At 38.3% G+C, this 27,859-nt stretch overlaps 3 protein-coding genes across 3 annotated transcripts in view; 2 read left to right on the top strand and 1 right to left on the bottom strand.

Annotated features, from left to right (window-relative positions):
* The first annotated feature begins 76 nt into the window (after positions 1-76).
* Positions 77-7,538, top strand: LOC139708363 (alkaline serine exoprotease A-like). Its single transcript, XM_071620319.1, has 8 exons — positions 77-190; positions 1,617-1,763; positions 2,658-2,790; positions 3,480-3,592; positions 5,082-5,223; positions 5,750-5,934; positions 6,791-6,962; positions 7,408-7,538. Exons 1-8 carry the CDS (start codon positions 77-79, stop codon positions 7,536-7,538), a joined length of 1,137 nt encoding a protein of 378 aa, XP_071476420.1.
* A 2,642-nt stretch (positions 7,539-10,180) lies between these two features.
* LOC139708364 (alkaline serine exoprotease A-like) lies at positions 10,181-24,317 on the top strand. The gene is made up of 8 exons (XM_071620320.1): positions 10,181-10,288; positions 12,628-12,774; positions 13,453-13,585; positions 15,205-15,317; positions 15,794-15,935; positions 16,581-16,765; positions 18,644-18,815; positions 24,187-24,317. The coding sequence occupies exons 1-8, from the start codon at positions 10,181-10,183 to the stop codon at positions 24,315-24,317; spliced, it is 1,131 nt and encodes a 376-aa protein (XP_071476421.1).
* Positions 24,318-26,473: 2,156 nt separating this feature from the next.
* The window catches only part of LOC139708358 (amidase-like), a 29,845-nt gene continuing 28,459 nt past the window's right edge, over positions 26,474-27,859 (bottom strand). Inside the window, exon 11 of the mRNA XM_071620315.1 lies at positions 26,474-27,277. Within this exon, the coding sequence (XP_071476416.1) occupies positions 27,069-27,277 (209 nt within the window). The 3' untranslated portion in view covers positions 26,474-27,068. The remainder of the gene's footprint in view (positions 27,278-27,859) is intronic.

Raw genomic sequence — 27,859 nt, forward strand, 5'->3', positions numbered from 1 at the left:
AATATCACATCAGTGTCGTGGTTCCAAATGTTTGATTCTAATTTTCAATGCACTATGTAGAATTATTCCAGCCGCGATGTTTCTACGAGTTCTTCTGGGTCTCGCCCTTGTCCTGGCCGTGAGCACTGCGCCAGTTTTCCATGAAGCTCCTGGGGGTGCAATCAAGGGCCAGTATATAGTGGTTTTAAAGGTATCCTCATCTTATACTGAACTATTATACATAATGATTTGTCCTTTCAAATTATCTTAAAGTTAAATTGATAAATGTATTATGTTTTATATATATAATTTCCTTTTATTGATGGAAATATAGTGAAATTGAATTGAAAGTTGAATTGATCTCAACATCATCAAAAGGAAGTAACTATACAATATTGTCAAGATTCCCGTCAATTCTGTCTGAGATAAAGAATGTGTTAATGTGAAGTTAAAATAGAATTTCATTGATACAATTATTGACATAGCGTTTTTCTGAAGTTAGAAGACATCTAATTCAGAAATCATATAATGTTGATAACACGCTGCATGATATGAATCAACTAGTGCTTTCCTTTTATTGACCAAAAAAAAAGGGGGTAAACTGGTCCATCGAATCCTATATAGGCAGTCCTTCATGCTACGTTGATATTATATTTGCTGCCCTGCATGGCAAAATATTCATTATCTAAATCATACTAGGGCTTTGAAATCAAACGTATTTGAACAAGGTATAGATAGCCACACTACACTCTGGACATTTTTTTTTTGCAAAATACCCGTCGACATGATACGTGTATTATTGTAGTATTTACGTGTGAGTGTGTTAATCAGTAATTACCTGTACTAATATCATATCTATGTAAGATATTAGATAAAGACACACACCCGTGTCCATAAATAATGCAAAGTTGCAGAGGCACTATATGTATACATTGTACACACACACACGTGTGTGTGTGTGTGTGTGTGTGTGTGTGTGTGTGTGTGTGCGTGTCTGTTTGTCAGTCATAAGTTCCCATTACCATAGCTGTGTGTAGATCTTACTATCAATCATAAGGAATCTCCGCAAGAATAGGCCTATTGGAATAATACGTATCCGCTCAGTGCTTATATCGGAAATACCGATAGTTCTTTCCTTTTGTGTTGATTTTTCATCATTGCGTTCATTAATTTCAAGAAAGGAGAAGGCATGATGTCAACCAAATATATTTCATCTCAACTTCATTGACTTTCCTTATCAATTTAATCCATTATGAGTTTCATTATACGCTTGTGAATGTTCGTCAGTAATTCTTTTTTTTTTGCGCGTCTGCGACGGTGTGTGTGTGTGTGTGTGTGTGTGTGTATGAGAGAGAGAGAGAGAGAGAGAGAATGTCCTTTTTACACACATACAGATTGCGCTGGATTTCAGGTGCAATCAGAGCTTTGGATTGTTTCACGTAGTTACTAAAGTATACTGTATACAACTGCGGGAATTGACAGGCACTAAAACTGCTGAAAATTGAGATGTGTAATGGGTAGGCTATAGGGAAAATGATTCTCTTATAGTCTCGTGTTGTATCATGCTACGACTATGCACTCGACTACGTTCCATCACTTTCGATCACCCGGTCCTCCTCGATCTCATTCCCTGGCAGGATGACACCGATTTGCAGCGGGTCGTCGACGAGTTCGAGGTCGATGCCGCTGCGCAGAACGTCCAGGCGTCCATCTTGCTCCGCTTCCAAACCCTCCTCACTGGGTTCGTGGCGAAGTTCGACGAAGAAAGCGTCGGACTTCGACTGGTGAGTCGATGGTAATTCATGTAGGGCCCACTGTGTTTTGTATTTGGTAGAGAGCTGCTAATGGGCAGTATACAATGAAAGCCCTTGCCTCGTTATCTATCTTAAGATCAGAAAAAAAAGTATTTGATATCAGCATAGAATGTGTCCATTTAAAAAAGAATACAAAAGATCAGAGATCTAGCCTAGATTAATACAAACCAAGCAAAAAAAAAAAAGAAAAGAAAAAAGAAAAGATGAACATACTTTATGAACGTTTTCTCCCTCATGACAAGGATATTTACTTTACTTAGCAAATGCTGCCTTGTGTCCGTGTTGTATTGCCATCTATGATGTATCTGATCAGGACAAAGTAAACCAGTTTTCGTTCGAGACTCACCGCAACGCCTTCCATACTATTATGAGAACTTCTCCAAAATGACTATCGCATGAATCTTAGTCAATCAGTACAAATGTTGCATTAAAGAATGGCAAAAGAGTTGGGGTTACTCGGGTAATGTTGGTCATTTTGAGTGTATCCCCTACAGACATCAATTGGTCCCAGGTGATTATTTTCCCAGATAACATGGCATATATATCGTGTGATATTTTGTTATAGATATTTGGGGTGAGAATTTATCATGTATATGATGACATCCCACTGTGACTGCATGAATCTATGAAACATGTCACATCACAACGAACACGACAACAATATTCGTCAACAAAAGCATTCCTTTTACGTATTCTTGTTATCGCACAAACTGATGTCAACAACGAACTAACAAAAATACATTATTTACAACAGCACCATTGTCGCCTGGGGGCAGGTAAACCCATTTTCATCATTTTCTATAGCTCGTACCGCGAACTTCACATACGTATGTCATTTGCATATTTTTCTATTCTCTGTCGTAGCTGATGTCGTTACCCGGTGTAGAATTTGTGGAACAGGACAAGACAATCCATTCCTACGAAGTTGTCGGATCATGGGGTATCGATAGAATTGATCAGCGGAACTTGCCGATGGATAACGATATGACAATCGATGGTAAACCTACGTGTTTTTTTTTAATTGATTGATTCAAGATAGTACTTTATTCAATTCATTGCTTGATTATGCATCAGAGTAACATTTCCTGTTTATTACACTTCGTCACACAATCAGTATTATCATATTTGCTTGATTATGCATCAGAGTAACATTTCCTGTTTATTACACTTCGTCACACAATCAATATTATCAAATTTGCTTTCTCAAGGCTATTCGGTTATTTGTGATTTGATGTTCAGCATTAAGTTCCAAAAATTGTATTTGACGCCTCAATGTGTACGAATAGGTTGAATAACTCAGACTTGTCACAAAACTCCAGTGATAGAAATTGCAACTTTACTTACATATTGAATAGCATCCTTAATATTGTGCTTCATTGACTATTTAGAATATTATATGGAAAGCGCGTGTTTACTTCTTTAGATATGGTAGGTATATCATCTGAGTAATATCTACTGCAACATAATCATATAATTGGTAACGACACTATATAGTCTTTGAAGTCAAAATGTACAAACATGTTGTTAGAATCCTTGTCTTCCGCAGAGAAGTTGCCAAACTACAGCTGTAGTTTGTTATGCTTAAAGTTCATAGCAATGAGAAATAGGTGACAACATAACAGCAAGAGATAGGCAAATACCATATTCAGATTAAGCAAATATGATTTGTTGTGGTTCGTCTGGCAGGGTATGGGGCAGACGTGAACGTCTACGTTATCGACACCGGCGTCAACCCCAACCATGTCGACTTCGGAGGTCGTGCAGCACCTGTGAAAGACTTCGTTGACGTCAACGGAACGGTGAGGAGATGGTGTAACCTTGTTTGTTTGTTAAACAATGCAGGAGCAATTATAAATCTCATGACAATATGTTAGGAAATTAAAAGAAAACTATATTTTCCATTTCTTGCGTCTACACCATTTCTGGTCGTAGATACTGCCTTTTAATTTCAATTAAATTCGATTCAATAGTTTATTCATTTCCTCAAAGAAGAAAAAGAAAACATGATTCAAAGCGGTACAAATTGTCAAGTCACTTTCATTCATCTGATAAGTACAATTCGACGAATACAATATAAAGTACATGCACGAATGGTATTAAAAATAATGCACACTTTGTCATTGTAACAATAAAGTAGTAATCATAACAACGGAAAAGAGTGTTCCACTAAAAAGCCAAGCTTGTCTTCATCTTGTCGGTATCCCACAAATGTTGTAATCCCCCCAAATGTCATTCACATGATAACTCTCTATCACTACATCCACTAGACGTCATCCACAAATGCTGATTCCATTCGGTAGCAGGGCCTGCGGGACCGGGAGCGTAGGGGGGGGGGGGGGGGGGGGCTCGGCCCCCACTTTTTTTTTGCAGCATGCAAAGGAATACATAAGGTGTCACCACTTTGGGCCCCCACTTTTTTTCTTTTCTTTTTTTTTAACCCCGGAAGTGCGTGGCACCAGAAGTCTGAAGTGGGCCCCCACTTTTGAAAACGTGGCGCCGGCCATGTAGCTGGCTTTAACATTATTACGAATCCATTGCGGCTCAGTAGATATAGGACCACGGACTCTGGCATCAGGGGTTGTGCCTCTAGGAAAGGCACCTTAATTCGATTGCGTCTGTCCCTTGGTAGCTTGCTCATATTGTTAATAAGACTTTAATAATTGCGTCCTTATAAGTGACCAAGCTGAGTACATCCACATACAGCAATCCTATCTTTGCCCACTTGTGCATTTTTTTTTGTAAATCTATCAGATGGATCGACATTTCATTTAATTTCATTTTTTCAGTTTCAGTTAGCATTCGATTTCCGTTGGTCCTCAGTACCATTGTGTTTCTGTAAATACTCATCCTTTTTGCAGAGTAAGTATAGAAGAATAACTGATTGTAACACGTGGATTGCTCATACGTGGTTAGTCAAAGAACTGCTTTGACCTATTTACCAGCATTTTTATTCAAGATACAATGCGTACCTTTGTAACACAGATTGTTCACGACAATAAGAAAAACTTGCCCTAAGCTTGCTCAACAAAACAACAACTAGTGCATGCAAAACTTGATTCCGAGCATTGGAATCTATTCAATACATTTATACGAGGAAGTAGCGTATATACTTCCATCACGAGGTGATACTAGAGGTCGCGTCGGGAAAAACCAAATAAAAAGAACTATTCAAACATTTTTGAGCATTCAGACATCAGCGTGTTGATATGGAATTGCATTATGAACTCCCACTGATACGTGTGGGATCTAATAATGGCGTAAATGCGTATTTTTTATTGTCCTTTAAAGGGTATCGACTGCAACGGCCACGGTACCCACTGTGCAGGGACGGTGGGCAGCAATACGTACGGGATCGCTCGTCAGGCGAATCTCTATGGCATTCGAATTCTGAGCTGCAGTGGGTCTGGAGCTGTGAGTTCATCTGTCGCAGGTTTGTACGTAAGAGGGCGTTCTTGATCTCCGCGCTTTAAGTCTAGCACCTGGACCCTTTTCACGTCTAATAACCACCTCTTCTGGCCTTTACACTTTTCCATGATAATCATAGCAGATACCTTACACTCAATGCCTAGTGTACGTTCTCGAATGTAAGCCTACTTTTGTATTGTACTTTTCTAGATACTGCATTCACTGGTATTACTAGTGTAATTCAATTTATACAGCTATTTTTTTTTAAATATTTCCAAATTTCTGTGCAGCGCAACTGAAGAAAAATGAAACAATCTTATCATTTTGACATTCATCCATAGGTTTGCCGTCAAACGCTAGTTTAGGAATTCATCTCCCAAACGTCGTGAATGTTGCGTATACATAATTAACTCATACGAATTATTAGAAATCGTTGGTTTTTTTTTCAAGAGACTTAGCTCAGCTCACTCCACGAACATAGATGGAAAGGAAGAAATGTAGAGTGCAAAAAAAAAATCCAGTTTTATGGACTTGTGACGTTTGATCCACAGCTCTTGACTGGATTGGCGCAGAAGGCAAGCGACCCGCAGTAGCGTCCATGTCGTATGGAGGCTTTTACTCCCCAAGCGAAATGCGAGCGGCCGAGCGAGCCAAAGAACTCGGCGTGGTTCTCGTTGCGGCTGCGGGAAACAGCAACGACGATGCGTGTCGGTCGTCACCAGCGGGTAGCCCGGATGTAAGTTTCTTCCCGCCAAGATGGTGCAATCCTTCATGTCTGCGTGTTATCTAAGAGATTACAATTCCCATAGATATGATAGTGGTAATTAGTAGCAATGGCTTCAAAACATATAATACGTATCAGACAGACAGACATCGGTTAAGGAATTTACTTTTGTCCGAAACGCCGATCCCTGGGGCGTTTGTTAAATTCTGTCTATGTCATATGCGCAACCATTTAAGAATCTCACAAGTTCTTTTCATGACAAATAAGAATGGTACACCTAAAACCATAGACTCATCCCTCTCTACAGGCACGAACCAAGGGTGGTATTCTGAAATCCTTCCTAGGAAGAAATTTCTTCCTAAGCCAGGATGTATTCTGAAAATCTTCCTAAGTTTCTTTAAGTAGACTTAGGAAGAAACTTAGGAAGGGGGCGGTAGTCAAGATTTAAAAAAAAACCCAAGCAAATCGTATACCCAACTAGTGTGGCAAAATTACGTTCTCAAAATTCAGTTATCAACATTACACCTAAAAGATGTTGAATCCCATAATCCAGCTGCTGCTTTTTCTTGAGTTTTCCCAACAACTTTAGCATTTAAACAGATTGAAATGGAGCACTGTAAATCAATGTTGTTATTATCGGTAGTGCTATTATCATTGTCAATCTTATTCTGTATGGTCTAATTCGATATCATTATCATTATTATAACCATAATAATCAATAGTGGTATGATTGTCATTATTGATATTGATGGTAGTAGTATAATAGCAAGGCTCTTTCCACCTCCCTGCTAATACTCATCATTATACTGAAAATGAATAGTAAGTTTGATATCAGTTTCATTCAATTTCATGACATGTGCGTTGCCAGGTGATTACCGTGGGTTCTACTGACAGCGAGGACCGTCGCTCTTCCTTTTCCTGCTGGGGTCCCTGCGTACAGCTCTTTGCCCCCGGATCCAGCATCACAAGTCTTGCCCATGATTCCAACGACGGGACCAAGACGTACAGCGGGACCAGTATGGCCTGCCCCCATGTGGCAGGTCAGTTTTTATCAATAAAGTGTGAACTTTCACAACCTGGGGCCCCGTTTCATAAAGCTGTTCGTAAAGTTATGCACGACTTGACGAACGACTTATATATAGCAAGCCAAGTGATAGGTTTCCTGATCAGTGCTAATTTTAAAAGCTAAAGTTAAACTTTGCAGATGATAATGATTATTACTGAAACGTAAGGGAAAAAATGGGCACACATATTGGCACTTCATATTCCACTCGTTCGTAAAGTCATGCGTAAGTTTACGAACAGCTTTATGATACAGGACACAGTGATTATACAACCATTTTCAAAAATATCTTTTGATATTGTTGAGCAGATTCGAAATATATACAGGATATTCTAGGTATATCTAGGGATAACCACAATGACGAATATAACACTTGCACTTTGTCTGTTGGGTATAGTTAACCTCGTTGTTTTTGTCTTCAGGAATTGCGGCAGTTTTGCTCGGACAAGGATATTCCCCGCAACAAGTCTACGCCAAAATTATCAGCTCGGCAACTCTCGGAAAAGTCATCAACCCAAATGGAACTCCGAACCTACTCTCGTACTGCTCTTGAGATGATACAATTGGTGATGATGATGATGATGATACTGAAGAAGAAGGCGAAATAGCTAGACGGAGACACGATGAACTTTTGATCGCAGGTTGAAAATAAATGAAGGAAGGAGTCCATGAAACTTCCATTGTTGTTTTGGTTTCTGTATAGTGTTCATGGCATTGGTTTTCTATTTTGACGGTCCATGCAATATTACACAAATAATTTGCATCAATGAGGTCATTAGTATAAGACCTACACACACACACACACACACACACACACACACACACACACACACACACAAGGTACCTTTCGAACAGGCCCGAAGCAATAACCGTGCTGGAAAGAACACAATGTCCCACAGTGTGAGAACCATAGTGTGAACACAGTGTGAAATCTTTTCACTCTGTTAAATTCGAGCGTTTTGAAAGTGTGAACACAACGTGAGTCGTCAATTCACAGTGTGAAACAAAGCATTACTATTTGAACACTCTGTGAAAACCACACCGCGGTATGAAATAATCTTCACACTCTTAAATTCGAGCGTTTTCACAAAGTCGACTGTAGTCGTTCATAATTATCATGAAAACACTGTGAACACATTGTTAACACACTGTAGGGACACTGTGTTCTTTCCAGTATGGTAACCAAGGGCATTTGACTGTTTCCGAAGGTACTGATCAAAGGTGGCTGTTTAATATTATACTAATGCTCGAACAAAATGATCCGTATTGTGTTTTGTTTTTTAATTGATGAAGCAGATCCTAGTCGTTTGATAAATTACCCTCCTCGTGAGTAAATAACACGGTGAGATCTGGCCCGCTGTCGCCATTGCGACGTGAAAGGGCTAATGATCGTTCAGTATTCTTTACTAATGACCGCTCATACACAAGCAAAATTGCTGTCAAGCAAAATAAACACCATAAGGTCACATGCAGGCATATTACTCTTTAAACCAATCCTTTGAGCAGGATCTGCTCAATCATTGTTTTATGAACATAATTACATAACGCATATTCATGTATGGAATGGTGTGAGTGCGTGTGTGTTCATGTCTATTATAATAATGTGCATAAGCTAAATAATGATAAAGCTGGAATTATCCATCCCGCTTTATGAATTCCAGTTATAGGCCTATCATAATATATGTATGTATGTATGTATGTATGTATCATTATATATATATATATATATATATATATATATATATGTATATATATATATATATATATGTATATATATATATATATATATATATATATATATATACAACACAAAACTTTCACGGAGTTTCTTTAATTACTACTGTTGTGAACATAATTATACGTAGAGATCCTCAGATCCCCTCCCCCATTGCCTTTCCTACTTGGCTACTTACATAAAAACATTGTGAATGACTAACATGATTACCAATTCCGGGACGGCGTCTTTACAAAACTACAATCGTCTATTCAGTCTCAGACTTACGTCATATTTCAAAACGAGGGTTTGTAACATGAAATTGTGTTTATATACCACCTGTTTCTATATTCAGCTTTCTGCAATAGTCACACTACAACTCGATTCACGGAGATGGTACACAGTATGTGTGTGTGTGTTTGTGCTTTCTGCTTGAGCTTGATGAAAAATTCAATGTTTGTTCAAATTATCTAATCGGAGCGAGGTGACGAAACTACGCTCGATGACCCCTTGACTGGTAATTAACCTTTGAATACAAATTCTCATATCGGAATAAAAATCTTTTAATTATGCAATTTGGGTATGGTTAACGTATGTAGCAGTTCCCACACAGCTTATGTGTAAATAAATTAATGGTCTACATGTATAAAGGAGCCTTAAACTGGGCTGTTTTCCATTTTTATCCAACACTCGGACCAATAAAGACGTTGAAGCCAAGCTAAGACAGGTAAGACATCTTATTGAAGATATGATAGAATTATTATTAGACTCATAGGATACATGTTCCTTGATGTGGTTTTCTCAAACTGAGTCTGCAGATTAATTATTCAACTTAAGTATACTTACTTTAAATACGTAAGCTTATTTTTTCTTCTTCACTTACTAGAGTTTACTTCAAATATGGAATTAGATTTTTTCACCAGGTGAGACATAACTGAATAGCAACTGCCAGAATCATTTTCATTTAATCCACCTTTTTTTTTTACTGAAGCGCAGATCACAGAAAATCTTGAAAGATATGCCATACAAAGCATTTATTGCTGTTGGTATGATATCAGGTACGATCTTAGCTTCAATCTACATAATTATTTCATTTTTAGCATCCATGAGCACAAGAACCCTCGGTTGTCGAACTTTTGACAATCGCGCCGTTTCACATTAACCGATTTTGTTGGAGCCCGGCGTGAATTATAGGTGTGTACTATTAAATTGTAAAGTGTTATTGAGTTTCTGTTGCCATATTACTGTATAGGGTGAATCGCTCCGAGAGGCTCAAACAAATATTTATGATAAAAGAAACTGTGATGAGGTAATAAGATTCAGAAGAAGATTGCAAGATGTGACAAACGCTAATATTGCCATTGAAAAATCATTAACGGCTATCAGCACCTAAAGTTGAACATACATTTTACCTTAATTATTCCTGCTGCAGTGAGTTTATGAATTGATTCTCAAGCCGTCCCTGCTCTATAACATCCACCATGAGACTATTGCTGCTCCTGTCCCTCGCCATCGCGGCCACCGGAACGCAGCTCTACGACGCCCCGGCTGACGTCGGTGTGACAGGCCAGTACATCGTCGTGTTGAAGGTCAGTTGTTCGTGTGATTAAACTTGTCACAGACCCGAGTACTTACGACAGCGGTTCTAAAGTTGATATAAAAGAGAAATGAAATATCTGTAGAAGCCATGATTCTACATGTTCTCCACTATTCAAAATTATAGGTGCTACAAACACCAAATGGTAACAATATCAAGCTTTATAGTCACGTCGATTCGCGTAATCTCTGCGTGTTCTCTGTTCATGGGTAGTGGCACTGCATGAGAAAAACCTGTAAGAAAAACAGGTTTCCACCACTTTTAGCCCATTATTAAGCACAGATCAAGCAAATATTTTGGAAAAATAGATAATCATTGTGAGGTGTATGCTGCAACCATAAGATAATCTCACAGTTATAACGTAGAACATGCTACACTGGCGACGTTATCCTCTTTCGATATTAAGGGTCTCATGATTCGGGTTTCGGTACGTAGTCAATGTCATCGAAGTAAATGCCTATCGCAACATTATCCCATTCTGTTTGAACTAGGCTGATAATACGTTCGTGCTCTACAGGACTTCCTTCGATATGATTTACGGTAATTTCTGTTCTTTTTATATTTGACCGGAAATGAACCGGTCAATTTTAGAGTATTATCAAGTACTACACGATGACTGTCAGTTGGTGCTTCTGTTCATTTGAGTATACTTTCCGCTACCATGTTAATATCATGAATCAGCTGCGTGCCTGGTCCAATTGAACTCAAGCCATCTTGACACTACTACAGATCTTATAAGTAACTAATATCTAAGTACGCCTACGTCATGTGACTGGTCGTTGGTGTCCGATAAGGTTTGTTGACTTTGCTTGGTTTGGCTAGAGATGATACCGGTTGTACAAAGTACAAGCCACTGCGTTGGATTCATAAAGAAGCATGAACATGCTGCGAGAAGGCGATTCGCTAAATCTTTACACGGCGCCTTCACGACGAGAAGTCTAGAATATGACTTGCTAAACTCGCCGTTTAGGACAAACTAAAGAAGAAAATTCTATTTAAGTTAGAGACGAGATTGTGACAAAGCTTCGTTAAGAAGTCATAATATCTCTTCATCTCGAACAATTTGCAACGTTGTAAATTTCTCGTCATAAAAAAAGCACTAAGTCAAAAAACGACAAGCCTCGGGAAAATGTCTCTCTCGCCTTCTACTTCTATAGTATACTCAATGCACATAAAATTATAACATAGACATCTTGCATAAGTTTGCTTCTCCCCTGTTTCCAATACTTCACTGCAGGTTTAGGCTTTCGTACCATGTTGTTCAAACATATATCTATTTATGTATTAATACATACCGTTAGAAAACACGGTTAACAATTAACGGTCAAGGAATTTGGTTTCCAAGGCCATGAAGACGTCGACTGATCATTCATGTATCTGATATAAATATATATAAAAACGGTTAAAAGAACCAGAAAAGGTATCCCTTCTCTAATTTCTGTAAATAACTTTTGCCTTTGGATTGTTCAGAATAGTGGCAAGTTTGATCCCCCATACAGCCATATCTGTGTGCACAGACAAAGCGAACGACACTGCTGCTTTCTCTCTCCACGTCATAACTAGCCCTTTAAAAGATGGAAACATACACCTGTTAACTCCCATATGTACCCGACGTGTTTTGTGCAGCACTGGTGGAGCTCATTCTTTCTCATTACAAAGGCAAATGAAAGTAAAATTCTTCATCACAATTATAACTGATGATCAAGACGGCTTTTATGAATAGACTAAGAAAAAAAAATCAAACGAACGAAATGGTATAGAACTTCCATTAAAATCGGAGCACAAATCAGAGGAATATATCTGATTTGGATATTTTCTTTCATTCTATCTCTCTATCTGTGACATTATGTATTAACCGCATAGTCAAATTTAGACCGTTTGTGTAATGTCTTGCAATTTATGATGTTTCTTTCCTTTAGTCTTGTAATAATTTAATGCACCTGCTTCACCCCATTAAGTTCTTTAGGCAGGAAGTCACTTACTTGTTGCTATAGGTAGAGCAAGCCTCCGGCAAGATTTATAATCACACATTCGGTTCAAAATCAAGTTTGTCTTAATACTCTAATTTTGCATTTTTTGGGGGGTTGGCATTTCAGCTTATTCCTTAAAAGTGCTTTCAAAACTTTACTCCTGTGTCTATCATTTATTTGTTTTGTTATCATTATTATTATCATTATGATTATAATGATGATAATGATAATGATGATAATAATAACAATAACATTAATTATTATTATCATTATTATTATCATTATTATTAATAGTAATAATAATTATTATTTTCATTATTATTACTATCGTTATTACTTTTGGTGCTGTCCCCTTTCTCAGGAGGGAGAAAATGTAGACGGCATCATCGATCGATTGACGACGGCTGCCAACTCTCAGAAGATATCGGCTTTGGTCAAACGTCGCTATCGGACCGTCATCAATGGATTCGTCGTCCAGCTCGACGACGACATCAATGGAAGGCAAATGGTAATAAGGCCTGAACAGAGATCAAACGTTGCCATCGTCTTAAACGTACAATGGAATGAACATGCTCAGATTTGTGACACATAACCATTTCAATTGCATGAGTATGCAACTTGTTTCTTCTCATGAACCTGGGTAGTGGGGTATAGGTGACCTTTGACACGTCGCCGAAAATGTATTGTACTTTTCTCGTTTTCTGAGAATATGTGGTGAAGAGGGAAAATAGATAAATGAATAGGTAATGTATGGACACAGGATATTGCCGGCAACCCTTGCATTATCAGAGTCGATCGGAATCAGCATGATGTACGGTGAGAAATAGAGTGCTCATACGTGGCTGATCGGGGGGGGGGGGGGGGGAACGCAACGGGCGCGCACCCCTCTTTAATTATTTTGAAAATAAAAGAAATCAAAAGAAAAAATGAAACTGTGCGCCCTTCCCTTTCTCTTGTAAAGAATATTTGCACGGAACTTTGTTTTTGTTTTTGTTTTTGCTTGTCAGCTGATTAAACCCGAAAGTGGCATCAGAAATATATATATATATATTCTAATTTTTCGCGCGCCCCCCACCCCACTTTACGGAATTCCTGGATCCGCCCCTGTCATGGAAAGGAATGTGATAGATGATTGTATTATCTCGAATTGTATCTGCTGTAATAATGTCTTCCTCTGTCGTCTTAGCTCCTCTCACTGCCCGGCGTGGAGTACGTCGAGCAGGACAAGATGATTCACAAGGACCTAGTGGTCGGGTCTTGGGGGATCGACCGCATCGACCAGAGGGACAATGAACTGAACAACGATATGACCCTTGATGGTAAAATCTCAGTCAAATGTTAGACAACCCTACATAGCATCTCATCTCTTTCCTCTGATGACGTCATTCTGTTTCCTTGTTCTGTTCTCCCTCTACCATATGCAAAAAAAATAATAATAACAACACGTGACTTTCCGTAACGATGAGTTTACAAATAGTGAATCAATCTAAAGACAGTTTCAGGGTATGAATTATTGTAACTTATCAACCACACCTTACAGTAATTCCCATCCGATTTGCTTCAGTGGTCAAAGAGAAATGAGGATCTCTCGTAGAGCATGTCAGGAATCCCTTCCCTCCAGAAGTTCTGTCCATTGTGTCCACACATTACAAGTAATATGCAGTTCCAAGAGCGTCCAAGTGCTAAACTTTAAAGACATGTCTTACAACGATCCACATTTCTTTGTGACCACTCAACCAAATTAAATTAAATTGGGTTTTCTGCAAGAAATAGGTAAGATGCTATTTTATTTAGACCATGAAACATCATTCAGACAGTTAATCATATTGAAAGTTGTCAATGCGGAAATCCGATTGTATATATATACTATATATATATATATATATATGTATATATATACATAAATAAGAATGAGTCTCAAATACGCCATCTGGAGATCCAATAAGAAGGTTTTTATTCACAAAATTTTCAACCCGCCTCGGGCCTTCGTCAGTGTAGTGTATACTAGGACAATGATAAGTTTTTGTAACATGAATCATAACAACATAACATCATAGCAAGGCTCTGAGCGTCTTTGAGAATCATTCTTCTTATAATTATAACATTCGAAGTCCAACACGTGGAAGATTCCAAGATATACTGTGCAGTAATTATATCAAACGATGGGGGGATTCCACTGAGACGGAAGAACGCATTAAAGCAGAGACCCACATTCTTGTTTGGAATGTCTTCAGGACACCTCATATCCAGCGGTAATTTTCAGATTTTCTCCATATGATAACATATGTTTTAGAATATTTATAACTAAACCCATAAGATACATAGATTTATGTGTTATGAATTCTCTCGTCCAATCTCCGGCTCAGTTTTCATCATTATACGATTCCTATTTTTCTTTTTGCTTCAAAAGTACACACTATACCGGGAATTTAAGTTAACTTATTGCTGTCATGCCACTGTTATTCTTCACACTTTGATTGCAAGGCTGGTTATTTTCAAACAGCCACACGCACATACACATGCTCCATGTATGCTGAGGATTTTGTGCATGAAAAACGTACTTACAGACACATTTTGTTCCCTTGACAATCATAAAAGTTAACACACGCTTGAAAGCACACTGTCATATGACACGTTCATAACGTAAAAGCACCGAGTAAACCCCATCTACTGGCTCGATACTAGTTTTGTCACGGATTAACGGACTGGGCAGACCTATGAAAAGTAAGGAAGTGTGTCTTCTTCGGAAGAACAAAAAGTTCTTCTTGGCTTCACTTGAATTTGTCATCATTCTGGCGCACACGCAATTTTTAATGTCATTATCGACATCACATTGCCCTATAGGATGATCCTCGGGAAATTAATCTATTCACAAATAAATGATTGAGTGATAAGGTATCAATTTGACAGGCATTTACATTTTTCCTACTTAAAACAGGCTATGGAGAGGGTGTTCACATCTACGTGATCGACACCGGGATCAACCCTTATCATGAGGATTTTGGTGGTAGGGCTATCGCTATCAAGGACTTTGTGGACGAGGATGGCACGGTAGGGAGACTATATGCATTAATTTTATTGTATTGCGTCAAATTCAGATTCAAATTCAAGTGAGATTTTATTTCCAGTAGCACATTCTTATAGATACAAATTCAGAGAGAAAAAAGTACGATGTATTATAACAATATACATTATACATGTGCATGTGAAACTAATGTTCAGAATAATTGTTTACAACATCGTGTTAATTGTATTTATACACAACATGCATGTATCTTTTTTATATACACATAATCAAATGATTATGATTGTACATGCTGTGTACTGATGGGTATGATCATCACGACAGTGTCGTGTAGGCGTGTGTATAATGATGCAGATAACAAATGGCTTTTAATTAACGGAATATTCTTGCGCCTGCGCAGTGGCTATACATGCTATATCTATAAGAATAAACTTCTTGGGAAGCAATGTACATCACTCATGCTTTCAGCCTTTCTACTTGTTAACCGTCGAACTCTTGAAAGGCCATAGACTGCGACGGTCATGGAACTCACTGTGCAGGGACGACGGCTAGCAACACGTACGGCATCGCTCGCGAGGCCACGGTTTACGGGGTACGAATTCTCGATTGCTTTGGATCCGGACTGATCAGCAGCTCAGTTGCAGGTACGTTTATAATTGACAACGCTGATCTTTTGATTCATATTTTTCACTCAGACTCAGACGTGGAGAAATTAGCAAACAATACAAAATGATAGGCACGAATTACCAACCCATTTTTCCTGCTTTTTCACACTTACGACAGCAAAAAGAATAAATAGGACGTTATCTGCGAATCGAAATCAAGAAAAGAACACAAACTCAAGTCATTCCTTCTGTGTGTGTGTGTGTGTGTTTGTGTTTGTGTGCAACGTTTCCAAATGTAGTGCTACAGTGAAGTTTGGCACCTTTCAAAAATAACATATCTTGTACAAGTGTATATTCTTGTCATTCATGTTAAAGTAGTATATCTGCATACATGAATCTAATCTTTATACGATATAGGCTACATACATTCCTTCATCTATCCATTTGTTTATTCATATAACATAGGCCCTACTTGAGTGATGTGGGTGAAAATGTCTAAATCAATGAATTTGACTGTATCATTAAAACGATATTTTGTATCTTTTATACACAAAAATACACGTTTATTATAACATACCAACATACATGTTTCGTAAATACATGTTAGTAAAATGTGATATTTGTAAAATAAACACATTATGTGGTGTACTTTTGCATATGTTTTGTACTTTTTGTTTTTGTCAGCGATGGATTGGATAGCGACAGAAGGAAAGAGGCCCGCTGTCGCCTCGATGTCGTATGGAGGTTTCTTCTCTCCCAGCGAGTTCCAGGCAGCGAACAGGGCCAAGCAACTCGGTGTCGTGCTTGTCACTTCGGCTGGTAACAGCAACGCGGATGCCTGCCTCCAGTCCCCCGCTGGCAGCCCCGACGTAAGATTACTGGTTGAGATAATGTTTACAAACCTACTGTGAATTCTTGCTTTCGCTCTCGAAACACCAACGCAAAAAAAAAACTAGAAATGTCCCTAAGGCGACTGGTATGCCTCCGCCATAATGTATGATTCTCCTAATAGGTCTATAGTATGTGTGGACAATGTGTGATTACATTTTCACAAAATTGGCAAAATACTAAAATGACACTTGTCACAAATGTGTTGAATGTTCACCTTCCTTGACCTAGGGTTAATGGGAAGAATAGAAGAGCATGTGTTTGGGGATTTAAGGACTTTAACTTGACTTTGACCCATTCATAAGTTTATGCATTGAGGCATTGAGTAATTTTCAAGGTATGGAGAAAAAGTGCAATTTCTGTATATATTGAAAAGTACAATGTTACCATTTTCATCTGGCCTTTGACCCTAAAATTCATATAGGATAATCACTGTCAGGCAGAACATGCATAAATATGTAGTAAGTTTCAAGATAACTTGAGCCACTTCTGAGATATGGAGGAAAAAGTTAGTTCAGCACTCTCCCTTGATCTTTGACCTTTTGACCTTTGAGGCAAAAAAAAAGAAAGTTTCCAGAGAATCTCCATTAGATTATACATACATACACCAAGTGTAAAAAAAAAATAATCCTGCTGGCATTACATAAATATGAGGGAAATAGTAAAATTTTGAAGTGTTGCCCTTAACCTTTGACCCCTGACCTTTGACCCCATGAACCCTAAATTCTCTAGATAATCACTGCCAGTCAGTACATGTATATATACTACATGTATGTTCCATGACGATACCGTGAACAATTTCCAAGGTACGGAGAAAAAAGTGAAGTTTTAATATTTTGACTTGACCTTTTGACCTTTGACCTCGTGACCCCAAACTTTTACCAGAGAATCTTAATTGGGTAATACATGTATACATTAAGTTTTAAGAAAATGTCTTTAGGCATTGCATAGGTATGGTGGAAATAGTGAAATTTTACGTATTTGACCTTGACCTTTAGACCTTTGACCTTGTGCATGTGCACCCAAAAGTTGATAGGCACAACTTCACTCCCTAATACACATACATGCCAAGTTTCATTAGGATACCTCAAAAGGTTTTTTAGTTACGATGTCCACAAAATTCATTACGGACGGACGGACGGACGGACAACCCGAAAACATAATGCCTCCGGCACCACTTCGTGGCGGAGGCATAAAAAAGAAGTCATGACCCGTGAGCAGGTTTCTCCAATACTAGAAATAGGTAGATGGATGAATAGATAGATAGATAAACAAATAAATGAATAAGTGGATATTCATGTGCGTGGGGTGAGTTTACGGGTGTCTGTGTTTGATTTTAATATGTTTCGAGTTATATCTACACTGAGGAAGAGAGAGAGAGAGATAGATAGAGAGAGAGAGAGAAAGAGAGAGAAAGAGACCTAAGAAGTGATATATTTAATAATCTTGTAGTGAAGATTGTCATTCCATAATTATAGAAGCATTTTTTTTAGTTCTCTTGGCTGCTATAATGAATTTTAGTCATAAAGATAAAGACCGTGTGTCAAAAGTGTAACAAAGGTTATTTGAATAATGTTGTTTGGCATTTGTGCCGCTGAAGGAATTATGAAGTGTTTAACAAACAGCTGAGTACTGTTTGACTTAAATAGAATAAGATTCGTAGCTTCACGAATCCTCATCATGAGGCAGGTCGCGTTCACACGTCTGTGATAAGCTATGCCCATCGCATCATGCTTTGTTTTTTTTTTGTGTTTATGTGCGTGCAATCGGCTTTCTAGTCCGTTTTATCAGGGAGGTGGGACCTCCCTGGTTTTATGGTACATTTTAGCAAACAACTTTACTTCCTTCTTTCGGCGCAGGTCATTACCGTCGGGTCGACCGACAGGTATGATGTTCGGTCGTCTTTCTCCAATTACGGCCGATGCGTTCAGCTCTTCGCTCCCGGCTCCAGCATCATCAGTCTGGCCCATGACTCTAACGACGGGACCAGGACTTACAGCGGGACCAGCATGGCCTGTCCTCATGTTGCCGGTAAGAAGGACCATCCAAAAAAATATACATGTATATTAGGCCAAGTAAAAAAAGAAAGTAGTTTCTCGTCCGGGTTTTTTGAGCAAGGCGATGAGGGAGGTCCTTACTATTTGATATCTTACTATTTTTTCGAGGATTGTCAAAATGAAAGTAATATGTGTTTATGTGTGATATAAACCCACGTTATTTTGAGTGATGCACAATTTAATACCAAATCTGCGTATATTGCTGTTTATGCATGACAAGTATACCAATTTAACTACACTGTGACTGTATTCATTCAGTCATATCAAGGGTATGAAAAAAAAAACACGTTTTTTTTAACATACTGTATACACATTTATACATCACTCTTGTTGAACCTATGAATCCAACCATTATCTCTGGAAATGCATAGCCATAGCATTATTTTTGCCTTTCAACACAACACAAACTCACTGAGTTAGATCTTTTCTCATATGAAAACTTATTCGCTCAAGGATTTAAAATGCCGCAGACAGTACTGCCAATTGTCAACCCTGTGAAACAACCACCTGATTTCCTTTTTACTGAAAGACAGAATACGAACCAGTTGAATACTAAAGCCGTTCGTTGTGCACATGAGCGCTTGAGATCGGTTCTCTCCATCACTCCACGATTTTTTCCAGCTCCAGAACGCATGCTATGCTGGCTGGTTGGTCTCCTCTACTACAGGGAAACCCCGTTATAACGAGTTCGGTTATAACGAGGAACTGCTTATAACGAGGTGATCGCGTCGGTCCCGTTTTCCTTTGCGTGTAATGGCAGAACGAATCGGTTATAACGTGTTCGGTTATAACGAGATTCCGGTTATAACGAGGACAATTTCGGTAAATCATGATAAAGAAAAACATAAGCAATTTGATCGGATATAACGAGGTTCCATTTCTTGACCAAATTGCCGCTTTCAAACACGCGACAAATGAAACATTGGAAACCGAAATCTCGCTATCCACGTCTTTTCCCGTTTTGCAGAGAACCGTTTCTTCCATGTTTTCTTCTTAATCACGCGATAAGCAGGAACACCTTCCGATGTTCCTACTAATTATTAAACATAATCATTCGATTTTCTTTTTCGCGAGAAACGCGTGCGTGATATGAGGTCAGACCACAGCGCAACTAGAAAAAAATAGATAACGCATTCAAAAACTTTTCATGTAGCGACAATAAAATTTGACCAAAAATGGACAATTGGAATGCGTGTGCAACTCATCATTATATTCTTTCCAATTTTAGTTCCGACTTCCAGTTCTTTTGCTGGTTTTGAGCAAATATGAGTTTGGATGATTAAAGCCGAAATAATAAAATCATCGCCCCGATCCCGCCGGGTGACAGTAGCGTTAAAATAGTTGAGTAACGCATTTTAACCTATACTTTAATCGGTGTTCAGAAAAAGAAGCAAACGCATTTATTAGTTTTAACAGATCTGGATTTGTTCATTATCATTTAACAAATGATGATTTCAATATGAGTGTGTATGATCAAAGCAGAAATAATTAGTGAAATCATCGCGATCCTGCCAGGTGACAGTAGAGTAAAAATAGTTGAATAACGCATGTTGACCTACTTCATCGGTGCTCGGAAAAAGAAACAAACGCATGTATTAGTTTGAATAGATCTGGATGTGTTCATTATCATTTAACGAATGATAATTTAAATATGAGTGTGTATCATTAAAGCCGAAATAATGAATGAAATCATCGCGATCTCGCCGGGTGACAGTAGCGTAAAAATTGTTGAATAACGCATGTTAACCTACTTAATCGGTGCTCGGAAATAGAAACAAACGCATTCAACAGTTCGAGAACGGATGTACAAAACGCGAAGAGATTTTGGGAAGAAAATAAAGAACGCATTTTTAATCCCTTCGAGCGCAACGATCATACATTGTATAAAATTACAGCCAAATGATTCATGAAATTATCGAATTCCCGCTGGGCACCAACAGCGTAAAATACCTCGCAAGTTAGCGGTAAACAACGCACGTATGTTACTCTGAAATCATTGCGATCTCGCCAGGTGACAGTAGCGTTAAAAAAGTTGAATGACGCATGTTAACCTAAATCAGAAAAAGAAACAAACGCATTTATTAGTTTGAATAGATCTGGTACATATTTGCGTAAACAGGATGACAACCTCCCACATTCAATCCTGTCACATATTTTCAAGAACGGTCAAACAAAACGCGAAGAGATTTTCGGAAGAAAATAAAGAACGCATTTTTAATCCATTTGGGCTTAACGATCATACATTGTACATGTGTACAAGATTACAGCCGAAATGATTCATGAAATCATCGCCGATTCCCGCTGGGCACCAACAGCGTAAAAATACCTAGCAAGTTAGGTAAACAAGGCCTGTATGTTACTCTACAGTATATATTTGCCCCCATATTTGCGCTTGTGTTTAGGAAAAGCTTAAAAAACAAGAATTACAATAAAGAATTAACTTATCATTTCAACCTCTATTTCTTCGTCTAATTCACAAATAATCTCCCGTTTATTCTCTCAATAATAACGCTCAATAATTGTGTAACAACAACGCAAAGGATATGTTTAAGTTTCATGGATGGATATATGACGTCATGCTCATGTTTTTGTTTGTTTTTAATGAGTATGGTTATAACGAGGTACCGGTTATAACGAGGTAATATCGCCGGTCCCACGGATCTCGTAATAACGGGGTTTGTGGTTACATTGCGCAATCAATCTAGCAGCACATGAAGCGGGCAACAGCACGAGAGAAATGTACAGAAGGTGCTCAACGTCCTGTCTACATCACGACGTACCGAGTGCGCTGTACATCACAGCCCAGGGCCCTGTTTCATAAAGCTGTTCGTAAAGTTACGAACAACTTACGAGCGACTGGTGATCAGTTCTGTTGTGCTATACTTATCAGAATTTCCATAATTCAGCACAAGAACTGATCACCAGTCGCTCGTAAGTTGTTCGTAACTTTACGAGCAGCTTTATGAAACACCCCCCAGGGCCGCCGCCCGCCCATCCAACTACAGTTCAACTGCTTTGTGTGTCATTCCTTCTTGCGCATGCCGAGCTCGCAGTGTGAAATGCATGCGTTACAGTGTATTACATACGCACTACAGAAGCTACAGCTGTACTACAGCTAAGTAGAGGACGCAAGGCGTAATTAGAAATCACGATTGGTAGGTGAATAAATTGTTGATTTTTTTTTCGGCGGCCGAAAAAATAGTAAATATCAAAAAAGTCGATGCGGCAACTGAAAATCGATGCGGGCGGGGAGCTGGCTGGGACGAGAATTATGAATTTCTTGGTATTTTCAGCGCCATTTTGAAAATAGTAAATAGTAAAAAAATCGATGCGGCGGCCAAAGTCGATGCGCGCGAGGACGAGAAACTGGTTTCTTTTTTTACTTGGCCTTACGTATTACAATGATGATGTTGGTCAAAGTTGGTTTAAAAAATTCAATTTATTCCCAACACGTAATTACGATACAAAGCATAAACCCAAGCAGAGTTACAACAATATTGTGCGCCGTTTACGAATTCAGTCAACATGCCTAACACAAAAAGAGTATAATTCATAACAGCATAGAACGAGAGTTAACCCGTAGACAATATATTACGGGTAAGCAAATCATACAGATTCTATATTTGTTATTGCATTTTGTAAATCATAAGAAGTTGAAATGCAACATACAAACCACAACCCGTTTGAACAGTTTAGAAACATTTGCGCTGTAGCAATAATGACTGTGATTCTTTGTAATTTAATCGGTATTGTTAACATGATTTACTATGTTAAGACATATATAGACAAAATAAGATTTTACAAAGGAATGTTAGAGACAGATCAAACAACACACACATATATACAAAAAGGTTTGTAAACTATTGGGAAACATGGCATGATATGGAGGGCAGAAGTAAGGGTAAATTGCATTCGTCCAGAAATGGACCCTATTAACCAGTAAATAGTTTTCACACACACATAGTTTTCACATCCCATTATGACTCAGTGGGATACCTGTATGAGAGTATACTTTGATATCAATGAGGTAATTCTCGAGCGTATCCATATAGCTTCGAATAATTCGCGACATTTTCGAGTCTTCGGATAAAATTCGAATTCCTCGATGTTATATCAAATGCTTTATTAATCTGATTACGCACAGATTTCTATATTTTCTGGATCCAGTATGCGAAATAGAATAGCGTTATAAAATCGAATTGACAACTTCCATTTCAGAGCTTACAGGGATAGTATAGTTTTGGTTGAGACCAATCTTCACGTTTCTTACAGTTTGATGAGACAAAGAGAAAGCTCTTATACAATATGAAAAAGCATGTAATTCCAAGAGGAATTCAATACAAACTATATGACAAAACTGGTTTTGAAATAAATGGTTGAGATATCAAAAGAAAAAGAGCAATCCTATCAGAAGATGTGATTCACCTTTCATTACGATCGCTTTGTTTTACTTTGTTTTTGGATGTCTCGGCCATTCCAAAACAGATTTTTGATCAAATAAACTTTGAATTCCTCTTAGAATGGTATGCTCTTTCATATTATTTCATAAGTGGTTTCTTGGTATCTCGCAAAAAGTTTAAAGTCCAATCCTCATCTCTACCAATACTGTACCATCCCTTTAAAGGGGATGGCTAGAAACTAATTAGTGGGACTCAGTGGGAATTGCTGGGGGATGATTGCTCCAATTCTTGTGGGATTCATTTGAGAGTACATTATATATCTATTGTTGTGTGAAAATTATTTGCTTCAGAACGGTCTCATCTCTAAGTAATGTGCAGTTTAATGTCCCGTCACTGTACAGGCATGCTAACCTGGAAACATTAAACTGCACATTACTTGAATATGAACCTATTCTGAAGCAAATAATTTTCACACAACAATAGATATATAAAAAAGTAGCTCTTAAATGAATCCCGAAAGGATTGGAACAACCATCCCCAGCATTCCACTGATTCCCACTGATCAGTCACTAGCCATCCCCTTTAAAATATTGAAGGAAAGGAGTATTGTGTACACTCTGGTCTATTAAGTGCCACAGTTTCGGGATGTGACCAGTTGCGCGACTACAGTACAAAGGAACTGAAACATCCCCTTACGTTATGATAAGTCACCTACTTGTTGTATATTGTTTGTGCTTTTGAATTGAGATGTGATCGTAGGGGGGGGGGAATCAGTTCCTGTGATGTGTAATGTAAAACAAAAAATATAATGGTAGCACAGAACAGATCTTTAAAGGCTTGTTGAAGAGTATAAGGGCAGTAAAAGAGCTCACGCGAATACATGTATCAACATTTTTTTTTTTTTGTGCGGTTGCCTCCCTTTTTTTTTAATCATATTTCCACCAGGAATTGCCGCTGTGTTGCTGGGCCAGGGATACTCAGCGCAGCAAGTGTACGACAAGATCACCAGCTCGGCAACGCTGGGAGTGGTGGCCAATCCAAACGCAGCTCCGAACCTGCTGGCCTACTGCTCCTAGATTTAACTATAGCTTCATTAACCCTACAGCGAGGAACAAAAATGTGATAACATCCATTTTGACATTGGGTTCTTTACAACACTAGCACACGTGTAATTCATAAGATGTGGAGATTATAATAATAATAATAATAATAATAATAATAATAATAACAATAATTATTATAATCATAATGATAATCATAATAATAATGATAATAATGATAGCTGTTGATCAATTTTTCAAAGCCTGACCATAAGCTATGGAAGATATTGATAAAGGCAAATCTGTACATGCAACTGAATGAAATGGAATTGCGTCATACCAGTGAACAGTTTGTGCCATTTCGTTATTAATGTTTCTGACAAAAGATTAGTCGTGTCACATAATATTGCGCGCAAAATCATAGAACCTGATACTGAAAACACTTTAAAGCAAAGTGAGAAGTACCTTTCGTGATGTGTTGGTTCTTACGCTTGCGTGAGTTTGTTTGGAAGGATGGTGAAACAAAAAATAAATGTAAAGCGCAGACTCGGTTTCCAATTAGAAATGAAATATTTTCTCTTATATACCGAAAAATCATAAAAACACATATAGCAAGATACTCTACCCCCTCTGAAGAATATGTTTACCAAACAAAGGTTAGCACTACACTCTCAAATCAGTCTCTGCAACACCTACACGTAAAAGATACAAATAAATTTTATAAGAACTATAGCTAACTACACATACTTTCATGCAGAGAAACTAACCCCAAACCAGAAAACAAAACCAACACCTGTAGAATATAACCCTCCTTCAGATATCGATGCTCCTCCAGTCATTCAGATTATCTGACTATGCTGCAAATCCAGCACTCTCAAGTCGATGACGTTTATCTAAGCTTGTCACTCTATTATTAAAGTATGGCATTATTAAAACAGGAACATTTTTTCGTAAGCAATCCATTCATCCCATTTGTCTGTGTGGATCCACAAAGGACCTCGAGGCCGATCGCGACGACCGAGTGGACTGAAACGTAATGACGTCATTTTGAGGTCTTTCACACGCTTCACACTGTCTCATAGAGAGGGAGAGATAGGGAGGGAGTGGAGGAGGATGTAGAGAGGAGAGAGTGTGACAAAATATCACCAGATCAAGCAGCAAACAAAGATGACAAATGCGCATGCGCAAATGCATATCGCAGCTGTAATCCACTCGAAATGGCGTTTAGAGTTTAACAATGTACATTATTATCCATACAGAGTATTTTTAGAGCCCAAATACAAGTGTTATTTTGTCGACGCACCTCATAACCTCCGACCCACTTATTTGCCGAGGCGACCAATATTTGAAATATTGGACGGCAAGAGGGGGATTCCCCAAAGTTTTTATAAACTGCACCGTGATTGGTTGAGATATACGAGATGACCCGAAATATGAAGTAAAAACGTCTGTAATTGGTCAATCACGAATTAACTAAATTATCGTTTTTTCTAAAATTCTGTGTTTATACAAACAAATTTCATATATTAATTAGTTACAATTGTTTTTCATACAATTTTTCAAAATATCACTTTCATAACAGGAAATTAAATTTAGGTTTGATGAAAACAAGTTGCATTGTTTGTGCAGGCGACGATCGATCAGCTCGGCGCTACTGCTAGATAGCCCGCGATATCCAAATACATATAGCCGGCCGCCGCTTGCATTTGCATGCATGTTACGTTATGTGTTAATTCGATCTTTCACGATCTTTGGTAGATGTGACGTGAATTGTGTCTCAGATCTCGGCTACAAGAACATCTAATTCTGGTCTAAATTAGCTAGATCTCGGCCGAACAGTAACATGGCGGCTACCATGGATAGATCTACAGCTCGTCGGAGATTTGCAGATCTGCATGGATGCAGAGGGTTATGAAAAACTTCTAAATAAAAAAAGACAGTGAGAATACGCACAAAGCCACCAAGATCTCGGTGAGTGTATTCAAAGATTATCTGCGTGAGAAAAACTTAGATAACGATTTCGAACAGCTTGACAAACCCGATCTTGCAAAGATTCTTTGCTAAAATCCTCTGTAGGATAATAATGATAATATTGGATGTCCTGTTTACGGTCAATACAACGAAATATTGGACTCGCTAAGCAAAATATTGGACTCATCTTCGACTCGTCCAATATTTGTACATAGCTCGTCCAATATTTCCTTGTATTAACCTCAAGGCCATCCAATATCATATAAGTATTTCAATTCACAGAAAGATGATTGCAGTCTAGGGAAGTAAGATAAAACATTGAAACGATTCCTACTAGCCGATTTGTCGACTGCTTATCATATGACATCGGTTTTGCTAGCAAGTACACCGAACACTTTCCAAATCAAGAGCGTACAGATGCCATCGAGCAGTTTTGGATCGCGCACAATGACGTCACTGGTAGGTCTACACCCCTATTGGTGCAGTGAACGACATTTCGAAATTGGTGAAAGATGAAACGGTATGTTCAATGAGGCGAACAGAGCTGAATATGGCATCTAGTAATCTTTCACCTTGTTCGAAATGGTGTATAATTCTGTGCCATTTTGCGATCACTTACTGTCTTTCTCTTCAAGTAGGTAAGACCATGCCATTACTGTAATTACTGATATGAGTTAATCTCCCTTAAAAGCAATCGGTTTGATTACAATGCTGTTACAGTAATGACAGCAATTAATGTTTTGTGCGTCATATAGGCTAATTTACGCGTCGACGGCGTTTCTGCTCGTGATCTACTGGTACTGAAATCTCCGTCCGTCACGCGTCCTGCGCTGGTTGCGCATTAACGAATTCCTCGAAGGCCTGCGCAATCTGCAGAAGACGTAGCTCGCCGAATTTCTTTCCCGTGAGCTGCAGACCAACTGGCAGCCCGCCGACAAAACCAACGTTGATGGTGATAGAAGGATGGCCCGTCAGGTTGCTCACTTTGACGTTGGTCAGCATGTTGTTGCTGACTTCTAAAATTTCTGCCATGAAAAACAGGGGAAATTTGAGAATGATGGTGATGTTGATAGTGGCAATGAGGAAAAAAAAGAATAACAGATATGTCGATACGTGTGCTGCTACTACTATTACTGTAATAATGATCGCAAAGTCTATTAGTTTCACTTCTTGTGAACATAAGAATCACATTAAGGAATAATACGTTGTCAATATCCATTCTGCATCTATTTCATTAAGATCGAGCTCTGTGATGCATTGGTATGTGAGTGGGTGTGCAGCATTGCTGGGCCCTTATAGGGTTATGAAAGTGTTGATGGAAGTGTTTCCCGCTTGGAAAACAGTGCTTCTGAGAGGACATCCTAGATGTTAATATTACATTGCTTAAATATTATTGTTATTATTATCATTATGATTATTATTATTAATACCATCATTATTATCATCATTATCATCATTATTATTTCATAAGTAAAATAATTTAAATAATTTAAATCATTCATTGCTGTCGTCTGTCGTATGGCAAGCTTTTTAGATCTAAAGTTAATTTTTGATATCACGAATTCCATTTTGTGATATCAAGAAACTAAATTTCTGATATCAAGAAT

Source organism: Diadema antillarum, unplaced genomic scaffold (genome assembly GCF_040938485.1).
Source record: "Diadema antillarum isolate AM-2024a unplaced genomic scaffold, OU_Dant_1.0 seq00001329_RagTag, whole genome shotgun sequence".
NCBI lineage: Eukaryota > Metazoa > Echinodermata > Echinoidea > Diadematoida > Diadematidae > Diadema > Diadema antillarum.